General features: G+C 39.9%; 1 protein-coding gene across 1 annotated transcript in view; it reads left to right on the forward strand.

Annotated features, from left to right (window-relative positions):
• LOC126292309 (probable 4-coumarate--CoA ligase 1) overlaps positions 1-21,669 on the forward strand; it is a 355,684-nt gene that overhangs the window by 274,113 nt on the left and 59,902 nt on the right. Inside the window, exons 6-7 of the mRNA XM_049986241.1 lie at positions 2,638-2,816; positions 10,229-10,384. Coding sequence (XP_049842198.1) covers positions 2,638-2,816; positions 10,229-10,384 — 335 coding nt within the window. The remainder of the gene's footprint in view (positions 1-2,637; positions 2,817-10,228; positions 10,385-21,669) is intronic.

Below are 21,669 nucleotides of genomic sequence, written 5' to 3' on the forward strand. Positions count from 1 at the left end.
CAGACAACAATAGAGTTGAATGTAATGGATAATGTTTTGAAAAGATGTTATAAGATGAACAGTAAGAAGAGCGAAACAAGGGTAATCAAAGGTAGTCACACTAAATCAGGTGAAGCCGATACAAGTAGAAAATATGTCATTGCCGGCTGCATAGTTGATGATAAAAATCACTCAGTTTTCTGTTATTTATGAATCCCTTCAATCTTGAGTTGGTTGTGTGATGTAAGCTTTAGGGATAGTTTTCTCAAAAACAGGGAAGTGTTGAGCTAGAGTATCTTAGAGTCTTTCATTTTAGGTTGCCGACTTCACTGTGGAACCGCAATCCGCCCCCAATAAAAAATGAGTGACCATAGGACAAAGACTCCATAAAAACATTTGTGAGACAATGTGGAAAAGAAATAACAAATAAACCATTGGAAAAATGATATTTTAATTTTCACATGAGATGGTAACATTTGTCAATTGCATACCATGTTTACATTCCAGGTTACAAATGTTGCTCATTGTGGCAATCGCCTGCATCCACTACAGCCTGTAACAGCACTACAGGTTGCACTACTGCTGCCCAAAACATCTCAGGTGGATCATGGAACTTTCAGATGTTGCGACACAACTCGTGCAGTTCTTGAAGATTCCACACTGCATCCAGCATTTTCAGCCATTGCAACAGTAACTTCTTCAAAAATGTGTAGCACCACTGGCTGTCACCCCTTTCCAGGAACAACTCCCAACTTTCCAGTTACTTCAAACTACCAAATGATATCCTTAAACCCCAGTGCAGAAAGACAACTTCTCTGTATTCCTTTAATGTGTTGGTATTTGCTAAGAGTAGCATTGCTATTGCTGTTGTTTTGATAAAACAGCTTTATTTCACTCGGCCTCCTGTGACTGTTGTCTGAAACACGTGGTGATACTACAGTAAATGAGTACAGTAGTGTCTGAGGAAAGTGCATTGTACTAACACTAACAACGTAAATCCCTCATCTGGATGTCACATTCTGCTATGATGGTGTTGATCTGGGTCTCAAAAAAGTGTGGGTGTATGAAGTTCTGTGCAAAAACTTATATTAGACAAATGATCTACAAACTGAACATTGATGTACAGAACATGAGTACCACACCTGCTTACTACAGCCCAACAAGTTCACAGTAGCAGAACACTCATTGAATATGGATATAATGTGAATAACCAGTAAATGAAAGTCCTGCCTACTACTAATAAACTTTGACAGCATTTTCCAATGACCAATTTAAATCCATATGACTGATAATTTAAACAACAGGGACACAGACTTCCAAATGAGCAAAGCATGGGAGTCAATACTAAGCTCTGTTACAGAGCATGACATCTAGATGCAAGATGTGACAGACAGTGGGAGGAAGGCAAGTAAGACGCTTTCCCCTCCCCAGCCGGCTATTGCAGCCACACAGTACTCATGACCATGCACAAATGGGGCTGGTGAGGCACAAATTCTGGGCCAGCAGTTATAAATACTGCCAGCACAGAGCAGAAACATCATTCCATCAGCACCATCTGATAATGGCAGAACAGTTGTTTACCAAAATATTGTGGACCTTCAGTGATTGGACCCAGCAGTACACTCAAGAACCTGGGAGGCAGCATATATGCCAAGAAGTCCTGAGACCACATACTGATAGTCATTTTTAATACAGTTTAGACATTAACTTATTATGACAGCTTTGTCCTGTGAATTAATACTTTGTCCACATTCATGAAGGTTCTCATTCTTGATAGGATCCAGAACATGGTGAATAAATTAGTGATTAGAATTTTGAGAACACACTTCTATCTCTCTTTGTTAATCAATCTCACCCAAAAGTTTCTAGAAATCTAAGTATTACATTCTAAATGTTTCTCTGACTAGCATGTTTCCCTAATAAAAGTATACATTTTTGGGTATAGATACCCTAATGGCTATAAACAAGCACTGAATTTTTGAAGTATCTGCAATCCAAAATTTTGAATAATTGTGTGATAACATTTTTGAGTAGTACCGTGCCCCAAAATAAAAAAAAAATTGGAAAACTGCGAGATGTTCTTTATGTAGTGTAGAAACAGGGTTGTAATCAGGTGTGTGTAAACAGCTCTCTGAAGAATAATATTTAGAAAATTACAGCTTAACAAAATGATTAGGATATTTTATTTAAATGCAGTATGTGTGGGTAGCTATGAAGTTATCACTGTCATCTAAAAAATTAGAGTTTTGTAACTAATTTCATGTTGTTTTCAGGTACGTGTCTGTAGATATGGTACACGCTGAAATCCCCATGCCACCATATCGTAGCACACTGCCACAGGAGCAAAAACAAAATGATGCTGTGCCATTTTACCCCTCTAGTAGTATCATATCTGTAAATGAACCTGCATACAACAAAAAATTAAGTACACAATTCTATTTTTTTAGGTGACCACAAAAACTTTACAGTTACCCCTTGTGTGTATCAAGCACATAATAAAAATACATAAAATTAAATTTAAAAAACGGTTTATGTTAGGGGTCATATAGGAGCAAGTGTAGCAGTTCACTTTGCTACATTTCATCCTTAACTTATTCATTATTTACAAACCACTGAAGACCATCCAAGGCCTAGTTTATGATGTTGCTCACATTCCAGGCTTTGGGATGACTGAATCGTCTCCTGTGGTGACCGTGATGCCCCTGGACAGGCCCACCAGCAAGTATGACAGCTGTGGCCAACTGGCCCCTGGTACGAAGGCTCGCATTGTCTCGCTGAAGGATGGCACTGACCAGGGTCCTGGAGAAACTGGCGAGCTCCTCATAAAGGGTCCACAGGTGAGGCACACTTTTGTAACAGTTGCATCAATTTCTGGCAGTGACTGTCTAGACAAATGGGTAAAAGTGCACTTTATTTATTTAAAACAATGAAAACTTCAGGTTGGCATTCTAGTTCAAGCTGCCAAAAAGGGTGGTCATGCATGTGTGAAGTTTATGTGAATGAATGTGTGTTTGCTTTTGTTACTGAAGAATGCTTTGGCTGAAAGCTGTGTGTAAGTGTCTTTTCATTGTGCCTGTCTGAAACTCAGTGTGTCATCCATATGGTGTGTACCAGTCTATCTTTTCCTTTATTTATTGTAGATTCTTATTCCATAGATCCAACAGCACATGTAAATGCAAGGAGTGGAACATGTCAAAACATGTATTTTATTAAATGGGTGTAATTTACATTACATTAATTTACAAATAAATCATTTTGAATTACACACAAAAATAAAAAGGGGCCTAATTATGATTTATAGAACATAATTAAGAGATCACATAAAGATACATCTTGATTTATCTGCTACGAAAGACTAGTAATATGTGTTGTAGAATATAATATTATAGTTTTTATATAACACAAACAGTTAACACAGAAACATCAAATTGATATACATGGAAGTGGTCTGTTTGTCTGTTAAAAAACTCATCTAGAGAATAAAAAGTTTCAGGCAAAAACTCTTTTAATTTACTATGAATACTACAAATTTAAGTGAAAGTATCTGTGTTAGGTCAACATCTTCCAATGAGAAAGGCCACCTTGCATATCATAAACCATAATTTGATGTATGGAAACAGCTACAAAATGAGCAGGGCTGCACATTTGAATAGCTTTAAACTTGTTTTCCAACAACTTCCCAATGTTGACCACAATTCTTTGAACTACCACTGAGTTAATAAATCTCTGCACATGGGTTTAGAAGGAAAAAAAAAAAGATTTTTTAAGCATACTTGTGAGCTAGTGGCCTTGCTGTCCCAGTAGTCGGTAATTAAACAGTCTTATTCTCTCACATGTGTTATTTGTAAAATTACAAGGAGAGGGTATGGCAGGCCAGTATTTATTTACTGGAGGCTAAATTCTACTGCTGTGAATGGACAAGACAGAAGTAGAAAAAAATTAGACCTTCAAGTTTAATAACAAATATAATGTAGTGGCCTTCAACACAAATCACACTCTTAGTGGACCACACCTGAATTGACCAAGAAAAGTAAACATTTAGTCTTTTTATGCTGCACATTCTGCAACTGCGCATACTTAAATTCAACAACAAAAGGAAAACAATGGGAAGTCCATGAAGGAATAACAACAATCTGGAAAGGATAGACTCCTACACACTCCATATTTGAGGAAGTCGCAAATCCTGTACTGAAATGAGAACCATCCTTCATGAAATCCTCCCCACTCCACCAAGAGTGTCTTTTCACCATCCACCTAATCTTTGTAACCACTTGGTTCATCCCTATTAAATCCCAAAACCACCTTCCCTACCCTCTGGCTCCTACCCTGGTAACCATCCCTGGTGTAAAACCTGTCCCATTCACCCTCCCACCACCACCTACTCCAGTCCTGTAACCCGGAAGGTGTACACGATCAAAGGCAGAGCCACGTGTGAAAGCACCCATGTGATTTACCAACTGACCTGCCTACACTGTGAAGCTTTCTATGTGGGAATGACCAGCAGCAAACTGTCCATTCGCATGAATGGACACAGGCAGACAATGTTTGTTGGTAATGAGGATCACCCTGTGGCTAAACATGCCTTGGTGCACGACCAGCACATCTTGGCACAGTTTTCACCATCCGGGTTATCTGGATACTTCCCACTAACACCAACCTGTCAGAACTCCGGAGATGGGAACTTGCCCTTCAGTATATCCTCTCTTCTCGTTACCCACCAGGCCTCGACCTCTGCTAATTTCAAGTTGCCCCCGCTCATACCTCACCTGTTGTTCAGCAACATATTTGCCTCTGTACTTCCGCCTCGACTGACATCTCTGCCCAAACTCTTTGCCTTTACAAATGTCTGCTTGTGTCTGTGTATGTGCAGATGGATATGTGTGTGTGTGTGTGTGTGTGTGTGTGCGCGTGCGCGCGAGTGTATACCTGTCCTTTTTTTGCCTTAAGGTAAGTCTTTCCACTCCCAGAATTGGAATGACTCCTTACCCTCTCCCTCAAAACCCACATTCTTTTGTCTTTCACGGAGCAAGCTGGTGCATTGGTTAGCACACTGGACTCGCACTGCGCAGAACGTTGGTTCAAACCCATGTCTGGCCCGCCTGATTTAGGTCTTCCATGATTTTCTTAAATTGCTTCAGGCAAATGCCAGGACAGTTCATTTGAAAGGGCATGGCTGACTTCCTTCCCCATCCTTCTCTAACCCGATGGGACTTATGACCTCAATGTTCTGCCCCTCCACTGAACTGACCAACCAGCTATAAGCAAGCATAACATTAAGCTGTATTATGATAGTTTATTTTCATCTCTCCATTGTTGTCAGTGGAAACATCACAGAAGCACAAACCTGCATTGCATTTACTACATGATAAATTACAAACTTCCTCATACTGCAGTTCATTGATATATCCACACAACATACATGATAAATTATGGAATACTCATTCCATCATGTGAACCTAGGAAACCAGTCACATCTTCACCGAAGACCCAAAGAAATTGGTACACCTGCCTAATATCACGTAAGGCCACCACGAGTGTGCAGAAGGGCAGCAACACCATGTGGCATGAACTCGACTAATGTCTGAAGTAGCGTTGGAGGGAATTGACACCATGAATCCTGTAGGACTGTCCATAAATCCATAAGAGTATGAGGGGATGGAGATCTCTTCTGAACAGCACATTGCAAGGCAACACAGATATGCTCAATAATATTCATGTATGGGGAGTTTGGTGGCCAGCGGAAGTGTTTAAAATCATAAGAGTGTTCCTGGAGCCATTCTGTAGCAATTCTGGATCTGTGGGCATGTCACATTGTCCTGCTGGAATTGTTCAAGTCCATCGGAATGCACAATGGACATGAATGGATGAAGGTGATCAGACAGGATGCTTACATAAGTGTTACCTGTCGGAGTCATATCTAGATATATCAGGGGTTCCATATCACTCCAATTGCACACACCCCACACCACTACAGAGCCTCCACCAGCTTGGACAGCCCCTGCTCACATGCGGGGTCAATGGATTCATGAGGTTTTCTCCATAACCATATACGCCCATCCACTCAATACAGTTTGAAACGAGTCTCATCCGATCAGGCAACATGTTTCCAGTCATCTACAGTCCAATGTCAGTGTTTGCGTGCCCAGGCAAGGCATAAAGCGTTGTGTCATGCAGTCATCAAAGGTACATGAGTGTGCCCTTGGCTCCGAAAGCCCATATCGATGATGATTCGTTGAATGGTTTGCAAGCTGATACTTCTTTATGACCCAGCATTGAAATTTGCAGCAATCTGCAGAACGGTTGCACTTCTATCATGTTGAATGATTCTCTTCAGTCATTGTTGGTCCCATTCTTGCATGATATTTTTCTGGCTGCAGCAATGTCAGAGATTCAGTGTTTTACTGGATTCCTGATATTCACGGTACACTTGTGAAATGGTTGTAAGGGAAAATCCCCACTTCATCATACCTTGGATATGCTGTGTGGCATTGCTCATGCACTGAATATAACTCCACATTGATAACCTGCCACTGTAGCAGCAGTAACTGATCTGACAACTGTGCCAGATACTTGTTGTCTTATATAGCCATTGCAACCACAGTGCCATATTCTGCTTGTTTACATATCTCTGTATTTGAATACACATATCTATACCAGTTTCTTTGCTGATTCAGTATATTTTGATTCAATGAAATAGAGCCATGCAAAGATAGCTATTAACCATTTGTTTCCTACCATATCATTTTACCAAGTAGGTATGCAAAAACTTTTTGTAGCAATACCTGTGAAACCTACACTCACTGTGGAACATTCAAGTGAATTTTGGTTGGTGTGTTCCATGGTCAGTTTGACTTTTGTATGTGCTGTAAAATTTTGTTTAACAAGTCGCATAACTCATGCCCTGTAAGTTGTAGAGGTCAGGAGTGAATTCCCTGTATGGTGGTTCGTAGGGCTTGACTGTTAGTGGTCAGGAAGGCTTGCAGTTCACCACTTTAAGAATTGTTGCAGTGGTGTGGTGGGTTGATCATAGATGGCTGTCCAATGTTCAGTCATAAAAACAGCAATACCATGTACTTGTTTCAAAATGTATACACAAGTTTTAAGGTTTTGTAACATTTATTACATTCAGCTTGCAATTATAAATAATATGTCCAATGAAAGAGCAACTCAAACAGTTCTGTTTGTATATGTGTGCACAAAAGGGAGATTATCGAATGAGTAACCAAAGAACATGGTGAATGAGTGAGAGCTTTTCACATGTAGCCCCAAGAAATCAGTTCTGAAGGCAAGTCATGAAACAGCAGTTCCATTGATGTCTGTCTAGAGACTTTTAAGGAGGTGCTTGCAACTACACCCTCATCATTTGCAGTTGGTGCAAGCTCTAAAGCCTACAGACTATGGTTTACATGTCAGCTTTGCAACCAAAATGTTGCTACATGACAATGAAGTTTCTCCGAATCATGTCCTCTTCAGTGATGAATTGACATTTTGCCTAAAAACACACATACTGTGCACATCTGGGGGGGTCAGAAAATTCCAACAAGATGGAACAGTTGTAATGAGACTCTCCTAAATTGAATGTTTTTCATGCCATATCCTGGCATAAAGTTTATGGGCCTTTCCTTTTTGGTGAAGCAACTGTAACAAGTATTTTTTTTTATTTTGATGTGCTAAAACTATGGCTGTATCCTTAATTGGAAGAAGCTGAACCACAGAACTTAATTTGTGCCATTTCACTGACATAACTCAGTATGCAAATGGTTAAACGAAGTTATACATGACTGCTGGATTGGCCGCAAGGGGCCAGATGACGGAGCTTATTTTTCAGGACCTCTACATTCATACACAATATGACACCATGCAATTTTTACTTTTGAGGGTTCATAAGGGACCATGCTCTGATAACAGATGATAAATCTGACTTTAGAGACAGCACTGTTGCAACAATTGTTTCAGACACACTGGTCAAGGTTAGGGACGACTCAATGAATGACAAACAGTGCTCACATCAAACACTTGTAAGAATACCTGCTTGACTTGCTTTTCCATTTGGCACATTATTTATAATTTTAAGCTGAATGTAATAAATGCTACAAAGCCTTAAACCTGTATATTCATTTTGAAACAATTGTTGTGATGGTAATAGATGGCAGCTAACACCCACATACAAGGGCTGGAAGTGTGCTTAGCTCATCAGTGGCCTGCCATAATGGATGGCATGTGGCATCCCTTCGGGCAGCTGGTAGGTAGGGCCAGGATTGGTGATGTGGTCAGCACTGCAGCAGTGGCATTGACTCTGGGCCCAGGTGAAGTGTCGAGAGGCTACAATGGCCAGTCACACAGACTGCTCCAAATATGTGGCTCAGTGCAGGATGCACTGGAGAGTGCAGAATCGAACTGTGACGGCAGCCCACAGTGGTGAAGAGTTTCCGACAGGCCGTGATTGACAGCAACAGTGTTTTCTCACAGAGGCAATGGTGTCTGGGTGGCTAGATAAACTGGGCACAAACTATGAACGCCAAAAGTAAGCAGCCAACAGCGGTCAGAAGCTAGCCAGCATGTGGCTGCCAGTTAGTTGGGACCGAGTTGGCAGCATTCTGTCTCGGTACAGACAGCAGGCCTGCAGCTAGTGAAGACAGAGTCAGGCAATGGCATCTTGTTGACCCATTTCAACTCGTAGACCAGCATAGATCTACTCCTGTAATAGGCTGCTGGTGGTGACTGAATAATGCATATCTAAAACTGGCTGGCCTGGTCTGCTGCTCTTCCAGAAAGGTATCGCTTTTGCACTCTAAGTAACAACGGAACCAAGGCACAAAATGTGACCATTGACCAATTGTGACATCACTGCTTCCTCCCTTTCCATTGTGTCAGCAGCTTCATAGGCCTGATTGTGTAATAATATAACCTCCCGGGATTGGTATCTATAGTATCAGCATATTCAGCCTATGGTGTCTTGTGCAAAAATAATTAACTTGCACCATACTGTAGTTTCTTATGTCACCTCAGTGTGATGTCTATTGTTAAGTAAGTCACAGAATTTTTCTCCTGGAAGATGCAGAGCCGTGATGCAACAATTTCTTAGTTTAGCTGCATTTGCGGTACACACAATTAGCGCTAAGGAAGTTTTAAATTGAAGAAATTATTTTTCTGTGTGTTTCCATTCTCTGAATCATTCTAAGGAGCACATTTACTAACAGTGATGATATTTTCAGTCTATAGTAGGTTATTGTGAAAATTATATTTAGTATTACTCTTAGCATATCCTGTAGAGATTGGTTTTCAATATTTTGACAACTCTTAAATTACAATGTACAGCTAGATGCAAAGTCCTTAGTATTCATATCACTATAAATGACTCTTTTTTCACTGATTATATGAAGCATTATCCACAATAATACTTCAAAGTTTACCGAGTGAGGTGGCACAGTGGTTAGCAACTGGACTTGCATTCAGGAGGACGACGGTTCAATCCCACGTCCGGCCATCCTGATGTAGGTTTTTCCGTGATTTCCCTAAATCACTCCAGGCAAATGCCGGGATGGTTCCTTTGAAAGGGCATGGCTGACTTCCTTCCCCATCCTTCCCTAATCTGATGAGACCAATGACCTCGCTGTCTGGTCTCCTTCCCCAAAACAACCCACCCCAATTTCAAAGTTTTAACATTAGTGCACAGTTCATTCAAAAATATGGGTTGAATTGCTTTCAAAAACATGACAAAGTGGAGTTTAAAAAAAATACAATATTTTCTGCTGTGTGAGATCTTATATTACTGTATGACTAAAAGGGATCTTAATAGAGATTCTTAAAACTTTTGTTTTTCATAATAATATAATTAATTAGTTTTCAGTAAACTCAACAGAAGTAGTAGCACTGGTTGATCCTGCCTTGACACATTCCGTATCCCTGAAGACCCTCCTTCATGATGATATTTACAGAATATGAAGCGTGAATGGATTACTTATACTAAAATTTTTGTGTCATTCTGTTATAATGCACTTACATAAAAAATACTGCCATCTGTAGAATATAATTCTTGAATGATTTACTGGGCCAGAAACATTGTGACATGTGAGAGCTATTCATCACACCTGGTCACTTCTCTTGACGCAACCAGTACTCTACAGAATATCCATGAAAAATGTGAGACTTGTAACGTGTAGAAAACTGTGCTCTCAAAATAATAACTATGTGCTTAATTTAATAACAGTTCAGTTAATGAACATGTATGTGGACTTGTTTGGATCAGGTCATGATGGGATACTTCAACAACGAGAAAGCGACCCGAGAAACAATTGACAGTGACGGGTGGCTCCACACGGGCGATGTCGCGTACTACGACGAGGACGGCTATTTCTACATTGTAGACCGCACGAAGGAGCTCATCAAAGTCAAAGGAAACCAGGTATGTGGCTGCATCTTACAACAGTTTTCCTTAAATTGCAAAAATGCTGTGAGATAATTTAAAAAAAGTACATGTTGAAGTACAGGTTGTGTCACTAAAGACACCCAGGAGGAGTCCACAGGTCGTGCAGTATGGCCGCTGGCCAGCATCACCACCACACCCACCAGCTGCCACTGCACCCAACTCCCAGACACTAATCCACTTGTTGGCTGCCTGCACTTCCCCTGAGTGAAGCATAAACAATGTTGCCATCTGATTAGCTTAAGTTTGCCTTTATTTACAGTAGGTGCTCAAAATGATGTCCCTCTGTGGTAAGAGCAGCCTGACATCTCCTAAGCAAATTAGCAAACACTCGACAAATTTTTGCTGCTGAAGTCTGGGAAATAACTAGCCGAACCCTGTCTTCCAACTCTTCAAGCATGTGGGGATTGGTTGCATACACCTTGTCTTTTAACATTCCCTATACGTAAAAATCACATGGATTTAGATCTGGAGAATGAGGAGGCCAATCAACTATACTGTCATCAAAGACACTTAATACTGCTGTCATAGGAGCATTGGTGATGTGTGGTCTTACATTGTCCTGCATGAAATAACCACACATCTTTTATTTGGTGTTAGTTCTTGAAAAAAATTATGCACTATATTGTTCACACTGCCAGAATGTATTGATTCATGGAAAAAGAATTAGTCCAATCATTTACCTTGCACTAATTACATACCACACTTTTTTTTTCACACATTGTGCAGAGGCTGTTGATGTAATTCATGAGGATTTTCAGAGCTCCAACATCAATTGTTCTGAGAATTTATGTACCCTGACTAATGCAGCCATGTTTCATCAGAAAAAAAGCATTGCAGGATCAACTTCCCCATTGTGCACAGACTGTAACAGCCAGCTGCAATAACAACATCAAGCAACAGTATCTTAGTTCCTCAGTTGATGATTTTGTATCATTTTAATTTCAGTTTGTGCACTGCTCAGTGAGCAGATGCTCTCAACTCACCAATCTCAAGTGCCAAACGGTGCAGAGATTTTTCTCAGACTTCTCTTCGAGGCCTCCCCTATTTTGTCTAATCTATTTTTGGTTAAATACTAGGTTCTCTAGGCCTTTGTTTACGTAACACAAATCCAGTCTCTTGAAATATCTTCACTAAATTGTGTATTGTCAGATCACTGGGAACGTGCTAACTGGGAAATTTTCGTATGAATTCAAGCTAAAGTTCCACATACAATTCTGTTTTTGCATAGTTAAACACAAGAAACATTTGTTGGTCCTTCATGTATACATACTGAATGGAAATTCTACAGCAGACTCAAAACAAAACACACAAACACTCAGTAGCACAATACAGAAGAGACACACACGATGTTTCTATCTGAGGACTGGGCCCAGTGACATATGGGCAGGGAAAGTGCCAGACTCAGTGCAGTTGCAATAAAGATGTCTAGCAACAATATTTGAAGTGATTAAACTTGCAAAAAAAACTCAAAATAAGACACCAGTACACTCAGTCGCACAGTGTAAGGGGGCAAGCACAAACAATTAGTGTCTGAGAACTACACATAGCGACAACTGGCAGACACAGTGGCAACAGCCAGCAAACACACCACATGTCTCACAAGCCCCTCCAGTTTTCCTTCCTGAGACATCCTGTTTAATTAATTAATTTATTTATTTATTTCTTGTTCTGGTGATCCCTGTTGTGACAGTATCAAGGGATATGTAACGTGTCAGAGATCTATGGTAGCACATAAAAACAAAACAAAATGATATCATACTACAGTAACTTAGGTTCTACTACAGAAAGTCAATTTTGAGAGATAAATAAATATTACAAAATAATAAGTGTTACAGACAATAAATATTGCAAAATATGTGTTTACAATAAAGAAAAGTCAGGATTACAAATGTAGATTTGGGCACATACTTGTATTTAACAATAAAAGAAATGCTAAACATTGTAGTTCAGGAACTCTTCTATCATATAAAATGATCCTTGTAATAGGAACTGCCTTAAGAATTTTTTAAAACAAGAGCTCATCTTCTACCAAACACTTAATTCTCAGAAAGTGGTGAGGGGGGGAGGGGCGGCATTATAAAGCTTACAGCCAGTGAAATGGACTCCTTTCTGCACCATACTTAGATTTGCCTGTTCATAGTGGATATCATGTTTTCTTCTCACCTCATGACTATGATACTCACTATTCAGTTTAAAAATGGATTTTTCTTTCCTTAGGAAGCACATGAAAGAGATTATATATTGCACAGTGGATGTAAAGATTCCAAGTTTCTTAAAAAGATTCCTGCATGCGGCTCTAGGATGGACTCCACAGATTATCCTTATGGCTCTTTTTTGTCCACACACTACTTTTTTAGCCACTGACTGATTACCCCAAAATATAATTCCATATGCCACAATGGCACGAAAATAACCATAATAGGCTGACTTCATGGTTTCCATACTTATATAAGAAGAAACAATGCTTAAAGCGTAGGTTGTTGACCTTAATCTTTCATATAGGTCCAGGATGTGGTTTGACCAATTCAGTTTGCTGTCAATCTGTAAGGTATTTTGAGGTATCCACCCTGGTTATCACCTGCTCACCTATTTTTACTACTATTTCCGCACCTTTGAATGTTATGTGGAACTGAACATAGCTTGTTTTACTGTAATGTAAAGAAAGATTATTGATGTTAAACCAGTTCACTGTTTCACTTAAAACCTTATTTGCTGTTTCCTCAAGTTTATCTACTGAATTTTCAATAAGTAGTGTAGTGTCATCAGCAAAAATTGTGAATCTACAATATTCCGTACAGAGAGGCAGATCATTTATGGAGATAATAAAAAGTAGGAGACTCAGAACTGACCATGGGCACTCCACATGTGATGGTACTCCGTTCTGAAGATAATGGTACTCCATTTTGACTATCCACTACAACTTTCTGTTTCCTGTTTGACAGGTACAAGTCAAGCCATTTTCCTGATGAACCATTTATACTGAGATGTGCAGCTTTTTGTAAAAGAATCTGGTGACTGACACAATCAAACACTTTTGTTAGGTCACAAAAAAATCCCAGCCACTTTTAGTTTTTTTGTTGATAGATTCCAAGACTTTGCCAGTTAATGCAAATATTGTATCTTCTGTTGACAAACCTTTATGAAATTCAGACTGACTTTCGCTTAGCATATTTTGCTCCATGAGATGCTTAACTATCCTGGCATGCATTAGTTTCTCTAAAACCTTTGAAAAACTTGTTAACAGTGATACTGGCCAATAGTTAGCAGCATTCGTCTTATCTCCCTTCTCCTGTATATATGGGGTAGCGGAATGTTTCCTTTAGTGTATTGGTCATTGTGAAAAAGTTTATAAAGGGAGCAAAAAGTTCTCATACAAATTTCTTCTTGAAACGAAGGTGTAGAAGGTGGCTATACAAACTATAGATTTGAAAGTCTGGTCCAATTTTGGGTTCTTGCTAGAACTTTTGCTGATAGTTAAAATTGAGACCACCTCTCATACTGGTTTGTGTTTGTGTAGAAATAAAAATGTACTGTGAATGAGATTCGTATTAAGCTGTAGGCCTTGTCTACAACTGGCCATATCAGCCATTTCTCAGCTCAGAGAATGTATGAGCACACCACTTCCACAGTTTCACTCCAATCAACCTTTGTGTCGATGACTGTGTTATTTCAACAATTACACTGCTGCTCATTGAAACTGCAGCATCATGAAAATGATATGCAAAATATGTTAAATTGGGTTGAAGTGTTCTAATTGTTTGGATATGCAAACGTCTAACATTTCAGCACAACTGTACAGAGTACATAGTAGTAATGCCGTCTACATTCTGTAGTTGTGGAAAGATTGCACAGTGTATCTCTCATTCAGGGTTTGCCTTTAAATGTTGGTCATATGTGACATCATGTTATGAACAGCAGAATCATTGCCTATTAAGAATATGCCTTATTGTTCTGTGATATGAAGGTCATAAGAAAATACCTAGGAATAGTCATGGTATTGCAGTGGTTTGCTGAAAGTAAGCATCCTCTGTCACTAGAGGGAAGATAAAGTTGCAGCTTTATATATCAAATGGTTTCATCTGATTGAAGCAACTAGCTCATGCTTATTTCTCAAGATGGAAAAAAGTATGTTTCTAGCAGTGATTAAACACTTCTATTTAAGAGGGTTAACACCAAAATAGATCAAATCTGAGCTGTATGATGTCAATGCAAATCAATTCCTGTGTTTGCAACTGGGTAAATGAGTCTAAACACGGCCATACATAGACAAAATATGAACAGCATTTGGGATGTCTGGTGGAAATGACTAGCCCCGAAATGATTTACAAAATCCAAAATATGGTTTTAAGTGATCAATGAATAAAAATGTGCAAAATAATTGAGGCCACAGGCAATTAAAGTTAGTCTTTTGCATTTTTCACGAAAAATTGTGTGTGAAAAAAAAAAATCTCAGCAAGATTGGTTCTTGGCTACCTCTCGGTGGAGAATAAATACAACGGTGTGGTTGATGTTGAGACTTTTTTGGTACTTTTCTGCTGAAATCCTGACAAGTTTTGGCACAGTATATTACTTTGGACTAAACATGAGTACACTGCTACACCTAGAGACTAAGGAACAATCAAAACAATAGGTTTTTCTAAGGCAAACAGGCTACAGAGAAGGCGAAGTCAGTGAAATTGGCCAGCAAGGAGATTGCTACAGTTTCTTGGGATGCACGCCAAATCATCTGTGTCAGTTACTTTAAAAAGAGACAAACAGTAACTGGACAGTATTATGCATTGTTATTGTACCAGGTGAGTGAAGAAAATGAGGAAAAATGTCCTCATTTCAAAAAGGAAAAGCCCTCTTCCATCAGGAGAATGCACAAATGCCCATTTGCAGAGTTTTGATGGCCAAAATTGGGGAATTAAAGTCTGAATTATTCCAACATCCATTTTATTCAGCAGATTTGGTCCCCAGTGATTCTTTTTTTTAAATTTCCAAACTTGAAAAGTGTTTTGGCAGATGATAGATTACTCAGACAAGATGGTCGTCTCACAAACAGATGAGTTCAGAAGACCACAGGCAAAGCCATGCAGGAGCTCAATGGTTCCATGTGGCACAACCTGAGAGCACAGACACGTTGCGTACCAGCTGTGCGAGATCTTTGAGCCATGCCACACACCTCGATTCACGAAATTAGCTCTTTGCAGCAAGACAAATATCCATGCAGACAGTGCGACAAAAGTTCGAGCAGCACACGTTGTTACCATGATGACCATATTTCCACCGTATGCATTTTCTTTGGGCTGGAAAGCTATTGAATTTTATGACTGAATTTTAATTGGCACAACAATCATCATTCCAGCCACAATTCATGGCATCATCATAGTTACTTCCTGTTTCTTCCAATTCTTCTTCCATGATTTCTAACCAAATTTGGGGGGGGGGGGGGGGGGGGGGGCGAATCAGGACAAAAATGAACTTGGTATTGGATAAATAATTAAATAAGTAACTGCACTCACACATAGAACCAGCAACCACGGCACCCACCATTACAGCACTACACGGAAGTAACTAGTGCAGCCATCTGAGTGCAGTAATGGGAGTAATTGATGTAGGAACCAGTGAGGTGGGGAACCAAAATAGATAGGCAAAATTAGTAGCTGAAAAAGTGGGAAAAAACAGGCTAACTGATCTATCAGAAGAACTACACTGATCAGCCAGAACATTATGACTATCTAGTTAATAGCTAGCATATCCACTTTTGGAATGGATAGCAGCAGTGACCCATCATGGCATGGAAGCAATCGGTACATTACTGGAGGGCACTGGCACCACATCTGCACACACAAATCACCTATTTCCCATAAATTCTGAGGAGGGGGCAATGAGCTCTGATGCCACATGCAATCACATCCCAGATGTGTTCAGTTGAGTTCAGATCGGGCACGTTTGGGGGCCAGCACATCAACTGGAGCTCACTACTGTGTTCCCCAGACCATTCCATCACACTCCTGGCCTTGTGACATAGTTGAAAAATGCTACTACCGTCTGGAGACATGATCATCATAAAGGGGTATACTTGGTTTGCAACCAGTGTACAACGCTCATTGGTCATCATGGTGCCTTACACAAGGTCCACTGGACACTTGGATGCCCCCATGAATATTCCCCAGAGCACAATGGAGCTGCCGCTAGCTTGTCTTCCTCCCACGGTATAGGTGTCAAAGAGCTGTTCCCCCGGAGGACAACAGATTTGCACCCTCCCATCAGTACGATGAAGAAGGTATCAGGATTCATCAGACTGTGAAACATTCTGCCACTGCATCAATATCCAGTGTTGAAAGTCATGTGCCCATTTCAGTCACAGTTGCCAATGTTGTGGTGTCAACATTAGCACATGCACGGATCACTGGCTGTGGAGGTGTGTTTGTGCACACTTTTACTCTGCCCAGCACTAAAGTCTTCTGTTATTTCTGCAACAGTTTACCATGTGTTCTGTTTTATCAGTCTCCCCAGCCTATGACATAGGACATATGTAAAGAGGGGTGACGCCCAACCCCACATGCCTGGATGTGGTACTACCTTGGTTTCAGCATGTGTTGGATACACACACCACAGCAATCTATGAATGTTCAAAAGTCATGCAGTTTCTGAAACACTTGCACTGAGCCTCCGGGACATCACAGTCTGCCCTCAGTCAAACTCAGGTAGATTGCACCCCTTCCCCATTCTGTACACAGTCAGCAGGCTCACTGATGCAAAGTACACTCTGTGTGTGTCTGACTAGCAATTATTCCTCACCAGGTAATGCTACTATCATCTGTATGGGTTCATGTGAATAGTAGGTCCATGGTCAAAATGTTCTGTCTTATCAGTGTACAAATATAAGAATAAATATAATAAATATATCTAAAAACAAAGATGATGTGACTTACCAAACAAAAGCGCTGGCAGGTCGATAGACACACAAACAAACACAAACATACACACAAAATTCAAGCTTTCACAACAAACCGTTGCTTAAAAGGACAGGTATACACTCGCACACACACACACACACACACACACACACATCCATCCGCGCATACACAGACAAAAGCAGACATTTGTAAAATAACGTATAAATATGAGTGTTCGGTAAAACTGCATATAAGTCAATGTGACAAAGTGCATTAGAATAAAAAGATGAAAGATAAAAATATGTCTAAAAGAGGGGGCATGGATAGAATACAGAAATTTATTGACAAATTGACCAATAAGACAGCAACAGGTGAAGTGGCATAGGAGAATGACGTCAACCATTATGATCGGTAATCACATATGGACTCATCTTGAAGAGCCAAACAAAGTCTCTGTATAAAAAGCTTGGTCATGATTAAACTGATATACACTACAGAAATAGCAATGTAAACATATAAAACAGAGCAGTACATCCACACAGCATCAGAAGCAATAAAAATAAGTGAGAAGTAAGAGGGACTATGAATTAGATCTGAGGCAGACGAGCTTACTGCTTAATTTTTAGATATATTTTTGGATACTATCAGTAGCCCCTATTTTAGTTGCATTTTTTACTTTTATCTTTTTATTGTTATGCATTCTCTCATGTAGGGTTGTAGGCATTTTTGCTGAACACTCTTGTTTATATGTTATTATATTTACTCTTCTATTTGCATTTCTGGTACCACGCGCCATGGAATTTGAATCACTGCAAGACGTCACAGATGTCAAAGACCCACAGAGGTCTCTGTACCATTGCGCTGTAAGCTGTGGCGGCATGCGCCTCCTGGCCCACATTTAGAGTGAGGGTGCCACAGTGGAACACATGGTTGCAGCAGCCAATAGCAGCATCCCCGATCGAGTACTTAAGTCCCTGGCTGTTGCTCAGCCTGCCAGTCTAACCTCGCGTGCGTCTCAGAACATATCGCCTCAGACAGCGTATTGACCTTCGTGTTTCTATACAAGTGGACATGGTTGTCTTATTTGATTCGTGACTCTGTTGTCTGTTGTTGTATCATAAAGTTCTCCGTTGGTCGTGTCCGTCTTCTCCCATTGTGTTGTTGTTCGCGGGCCGCTCTGCGGGTCCCGCCGCGCTTCCGTCACTACAACCCCGTGACTGTTCCGGTCGCCGTTACAACAGCACTGATCTTGTGAACCACACTTATGTAAGCAGATGGACCAGTCAACCCATGTTTCCTGTACTTTTCTAGTTATCTGTTTCAGTTCCCCACCCCAATGACTCCTCTGTCAGCCACTGCAGTCAGCTGACTCTGTGGCTGGCTGCTCTAGTTACTTCCATATAGTACTATCAAGGCAGACTCCATGGTTGCTGGTCATACGAGTGACTGCAGTTACTTATCTATCTATTTATTTATTTATGTACTATCAAGTTTATTTTTATCCAGATCCTTCCCTCTATGTTAGGATTGGTTTTATGTAGGTGTGATCCTGCCATGACTGACTGGGCTGACCATCACATATTTGTTGTTCCATAATTACATGAGTACACCACTTTTCATGGTTTTACAATTCATTTTGGTATTCCTTGTACACTGGTAGCTCCTCATTTGTTCTCAGTTTGTGGCACCTGAAGATGAAGCTTTAGGCTTCAAATTGATCATGCAATAACTAAGAAATTACTGGTGACTGAAGAAGATTTTTTAAATTCTATTAATGTCCTTAAGATGTTACAGCAGAAAATACAAGTTATGACTTTACTTGCTATTGTTGTTTTATAATTATATTATGTGGCTAGTCATGCTCCTCCTGAGATCTTCCCGAGTTCTGTAAAATCTTAACTTCATTTTCTGTCAAAACAAAACAGACAAAACTGTATGTTGACACATCAAGTGAAACTAAATGAAAGTAATTTCACATTACATGGACATCATTTTCTGGTGTTTGTAGTGACAGAAGTATTCACAGGCAGTTAGCTGGCTGCCAGCGTCTGGCTGGTACTATGTTTCACTGACATATTGCGTAGCTATCATCATACGCTCCCGAGCTGTCAAGGGAGCTGCTCTTCCCTTTAAACCTTCTCTCTATTGCCTACCTCAGCACTCTGCTGCATGAGTAGAATGATATACTTTTCATTTCATAGAATGTAGAATATGTCATAAAAATAAGGAGTAAAGAACACCACTCACCGAATAGCAGAAGCATTCTGTTCCCCCTCCCCCCATCCTCCCTCTCTCTCTCTCTCTCTCTCTCACTCTCTCTCTCTCTCTCTCTCTCTCTCTCTCTCTCTCTCTCTCTCACCCCCCCTCTCACCCCCCCCCCCTCCCACACACACACACATGGCTGGACACATCTTACACACAATTTATTTCAAAAGCTTAAAAGTTTTCTTTTTCTTTTGTGTGTGCCTGTCAATGACTCATTGCTTCTGTGCTTGACGAGTCGTCTCCTTTACTCCTAAATTATGTACACTCTACTGGAACATTCCTATGTAATTATTATTTAGCTGTTTCCCTCTATTTATCTGCATTTTATATTTAAAAACTAATATAAAATTTGTCACAAACATGTGAATATACATACAGTGGAGTGCATGAGAGATTTTACATTTACTTACATAGGCCACATTACTAGACTTCCTAGAAAGCAAGGTAATTTCACAACAGATGTAAAATATTTTCAGGCATAATTTTTTCCCAATAATCATTGATTAATTGTTTATTCTACAGACTTGAATAAAACTATCCAGTGTCAATGGCACAAATATACCCAAAAACTATATAACCAACAAAAACATTAGTTGTTTGACTAATCCTAACAGCTGCACCCAAATTCTCATAATGAACATCAACACTGTTTATTTTAAAAGTTCTGTTACCCTCTAGAATGGGTGTTCCAGTAGCCAATCACAAATTGTAACTTAAAAATATCACAAGGCAAGGACTGAGCAGACTGGGGAAGCATATTATTAAAAATTTATACATGTTATTTTGTGTAAGTTTCTGGTCTTTGTCATTCTTTGTCTCAGAATATCAAACATCAGGTTGCCTTTAGTTTTGTGATGATACATGTTCTCTGTGTTGATTTTAAAGTAAGGTAATGCTACATAGATATACATAGGTTTATGACAGTCAGTACCTCCAGCTTGATAAAGAGGGGACAGTGATGGTCCTCAGAGTTCACTTTGCCCATTATTCTGATTACATTCTTTTTTTTTTTTTTTAATTTTACTGGTATACCAGGAATGCCCCCTTCCACCCCCACCCCCCTCTCCCATATTAGTACACCATAGGAGATAAGTGTCTGGAAAAGAACAAAGGATGCCACTATTGGATACTAATTGTTGTTGTTGTTGTTGTGGTCTTCAGTCCTGAGACTGGTTTGATGCAGCTCTCCATGCTACTCTATCCTATGCAAGCTTCTTCATCACCCAGTACTTACTGCAACCTACATCCTTCTGAATCTGCTTAGTGTATTCATCTCTTGGTCTCCCTCTACGATTTTCACACTCCACGCTGCCCTACAATGCTAAATTTGTGATCTCCTGATGCCTCAGAACATGTCCTACCAACCGGTCCCTTCTTCTTGTCAAGTTGTGCCACAAACTCCTTGTCTCCCCAATTATATTCAATACCTGCTCATTAGCTATGTGATCTACCCATCTAATCTTCAGCATTCTTCTGTAGCACCACATTTTGAAAGCTTCTTTTCTCTTCTTGTCCAAGCTATTTATCATCCATGTTTGACTGCCATACATGGCTACACTCCATACAAATACTTACAGAAATGACTTCCCGACACTTAAATCTATTCTCGATGTTAACAAATTTCCTTGTTATTTCCTTGTTATTGCCGGTCTACATTTTGTATCCTCTCTACTTAGACCATCATCAGTTATTTTGCTCCCTAAATAGCAAAACTCATTTACTACTTTAAGTGTCTCATTTTCTAATCTAATTCCCTCCGCATCACCCGACTTAATTCGACTACATTCCATTATCCTCATTTTGCTTTTGTTGATATTCATCTTATATCCTCCTTTCAAGACACTGTCCATTCCGTTCAGCTGCTCTTCCAGGTCCTTTGCTGTCTCTGACAGAATTACAATGTCATCTGAGAACCTCACAGTTTTTATTTCTTCTCCATGGATTTTAATACCTACTCCCAATTTTTCTTTTGTTTTCTTTACTGCTTACTCAATACACAGATTGAATAACATCGGGGAGAGACTACAACCCTGTCTCACTCCCTTCCCAACCACTGCTTCCCTTTTGTGCCCCCTTGACTCTTATAACTGCCATCTGGTTTCTGTACAAATT

Source organism: Schistocerca gregaria, chromosome 9, assembly GCF_023897955.1.
Source record: "Schistocerca gregaria isolate iqSchGreg1 chromosome 9, iqSchGreg1.2, whole genome shotgun sequence".
In the NCBI taxonomy this organism is placed as follows: domain Eukaryota; kingdom Metazoa; phylum Arthropoda; class Insecta; order Orthoptera; family Acrididae; genus Schistocerca; species Schistocerca gregaria.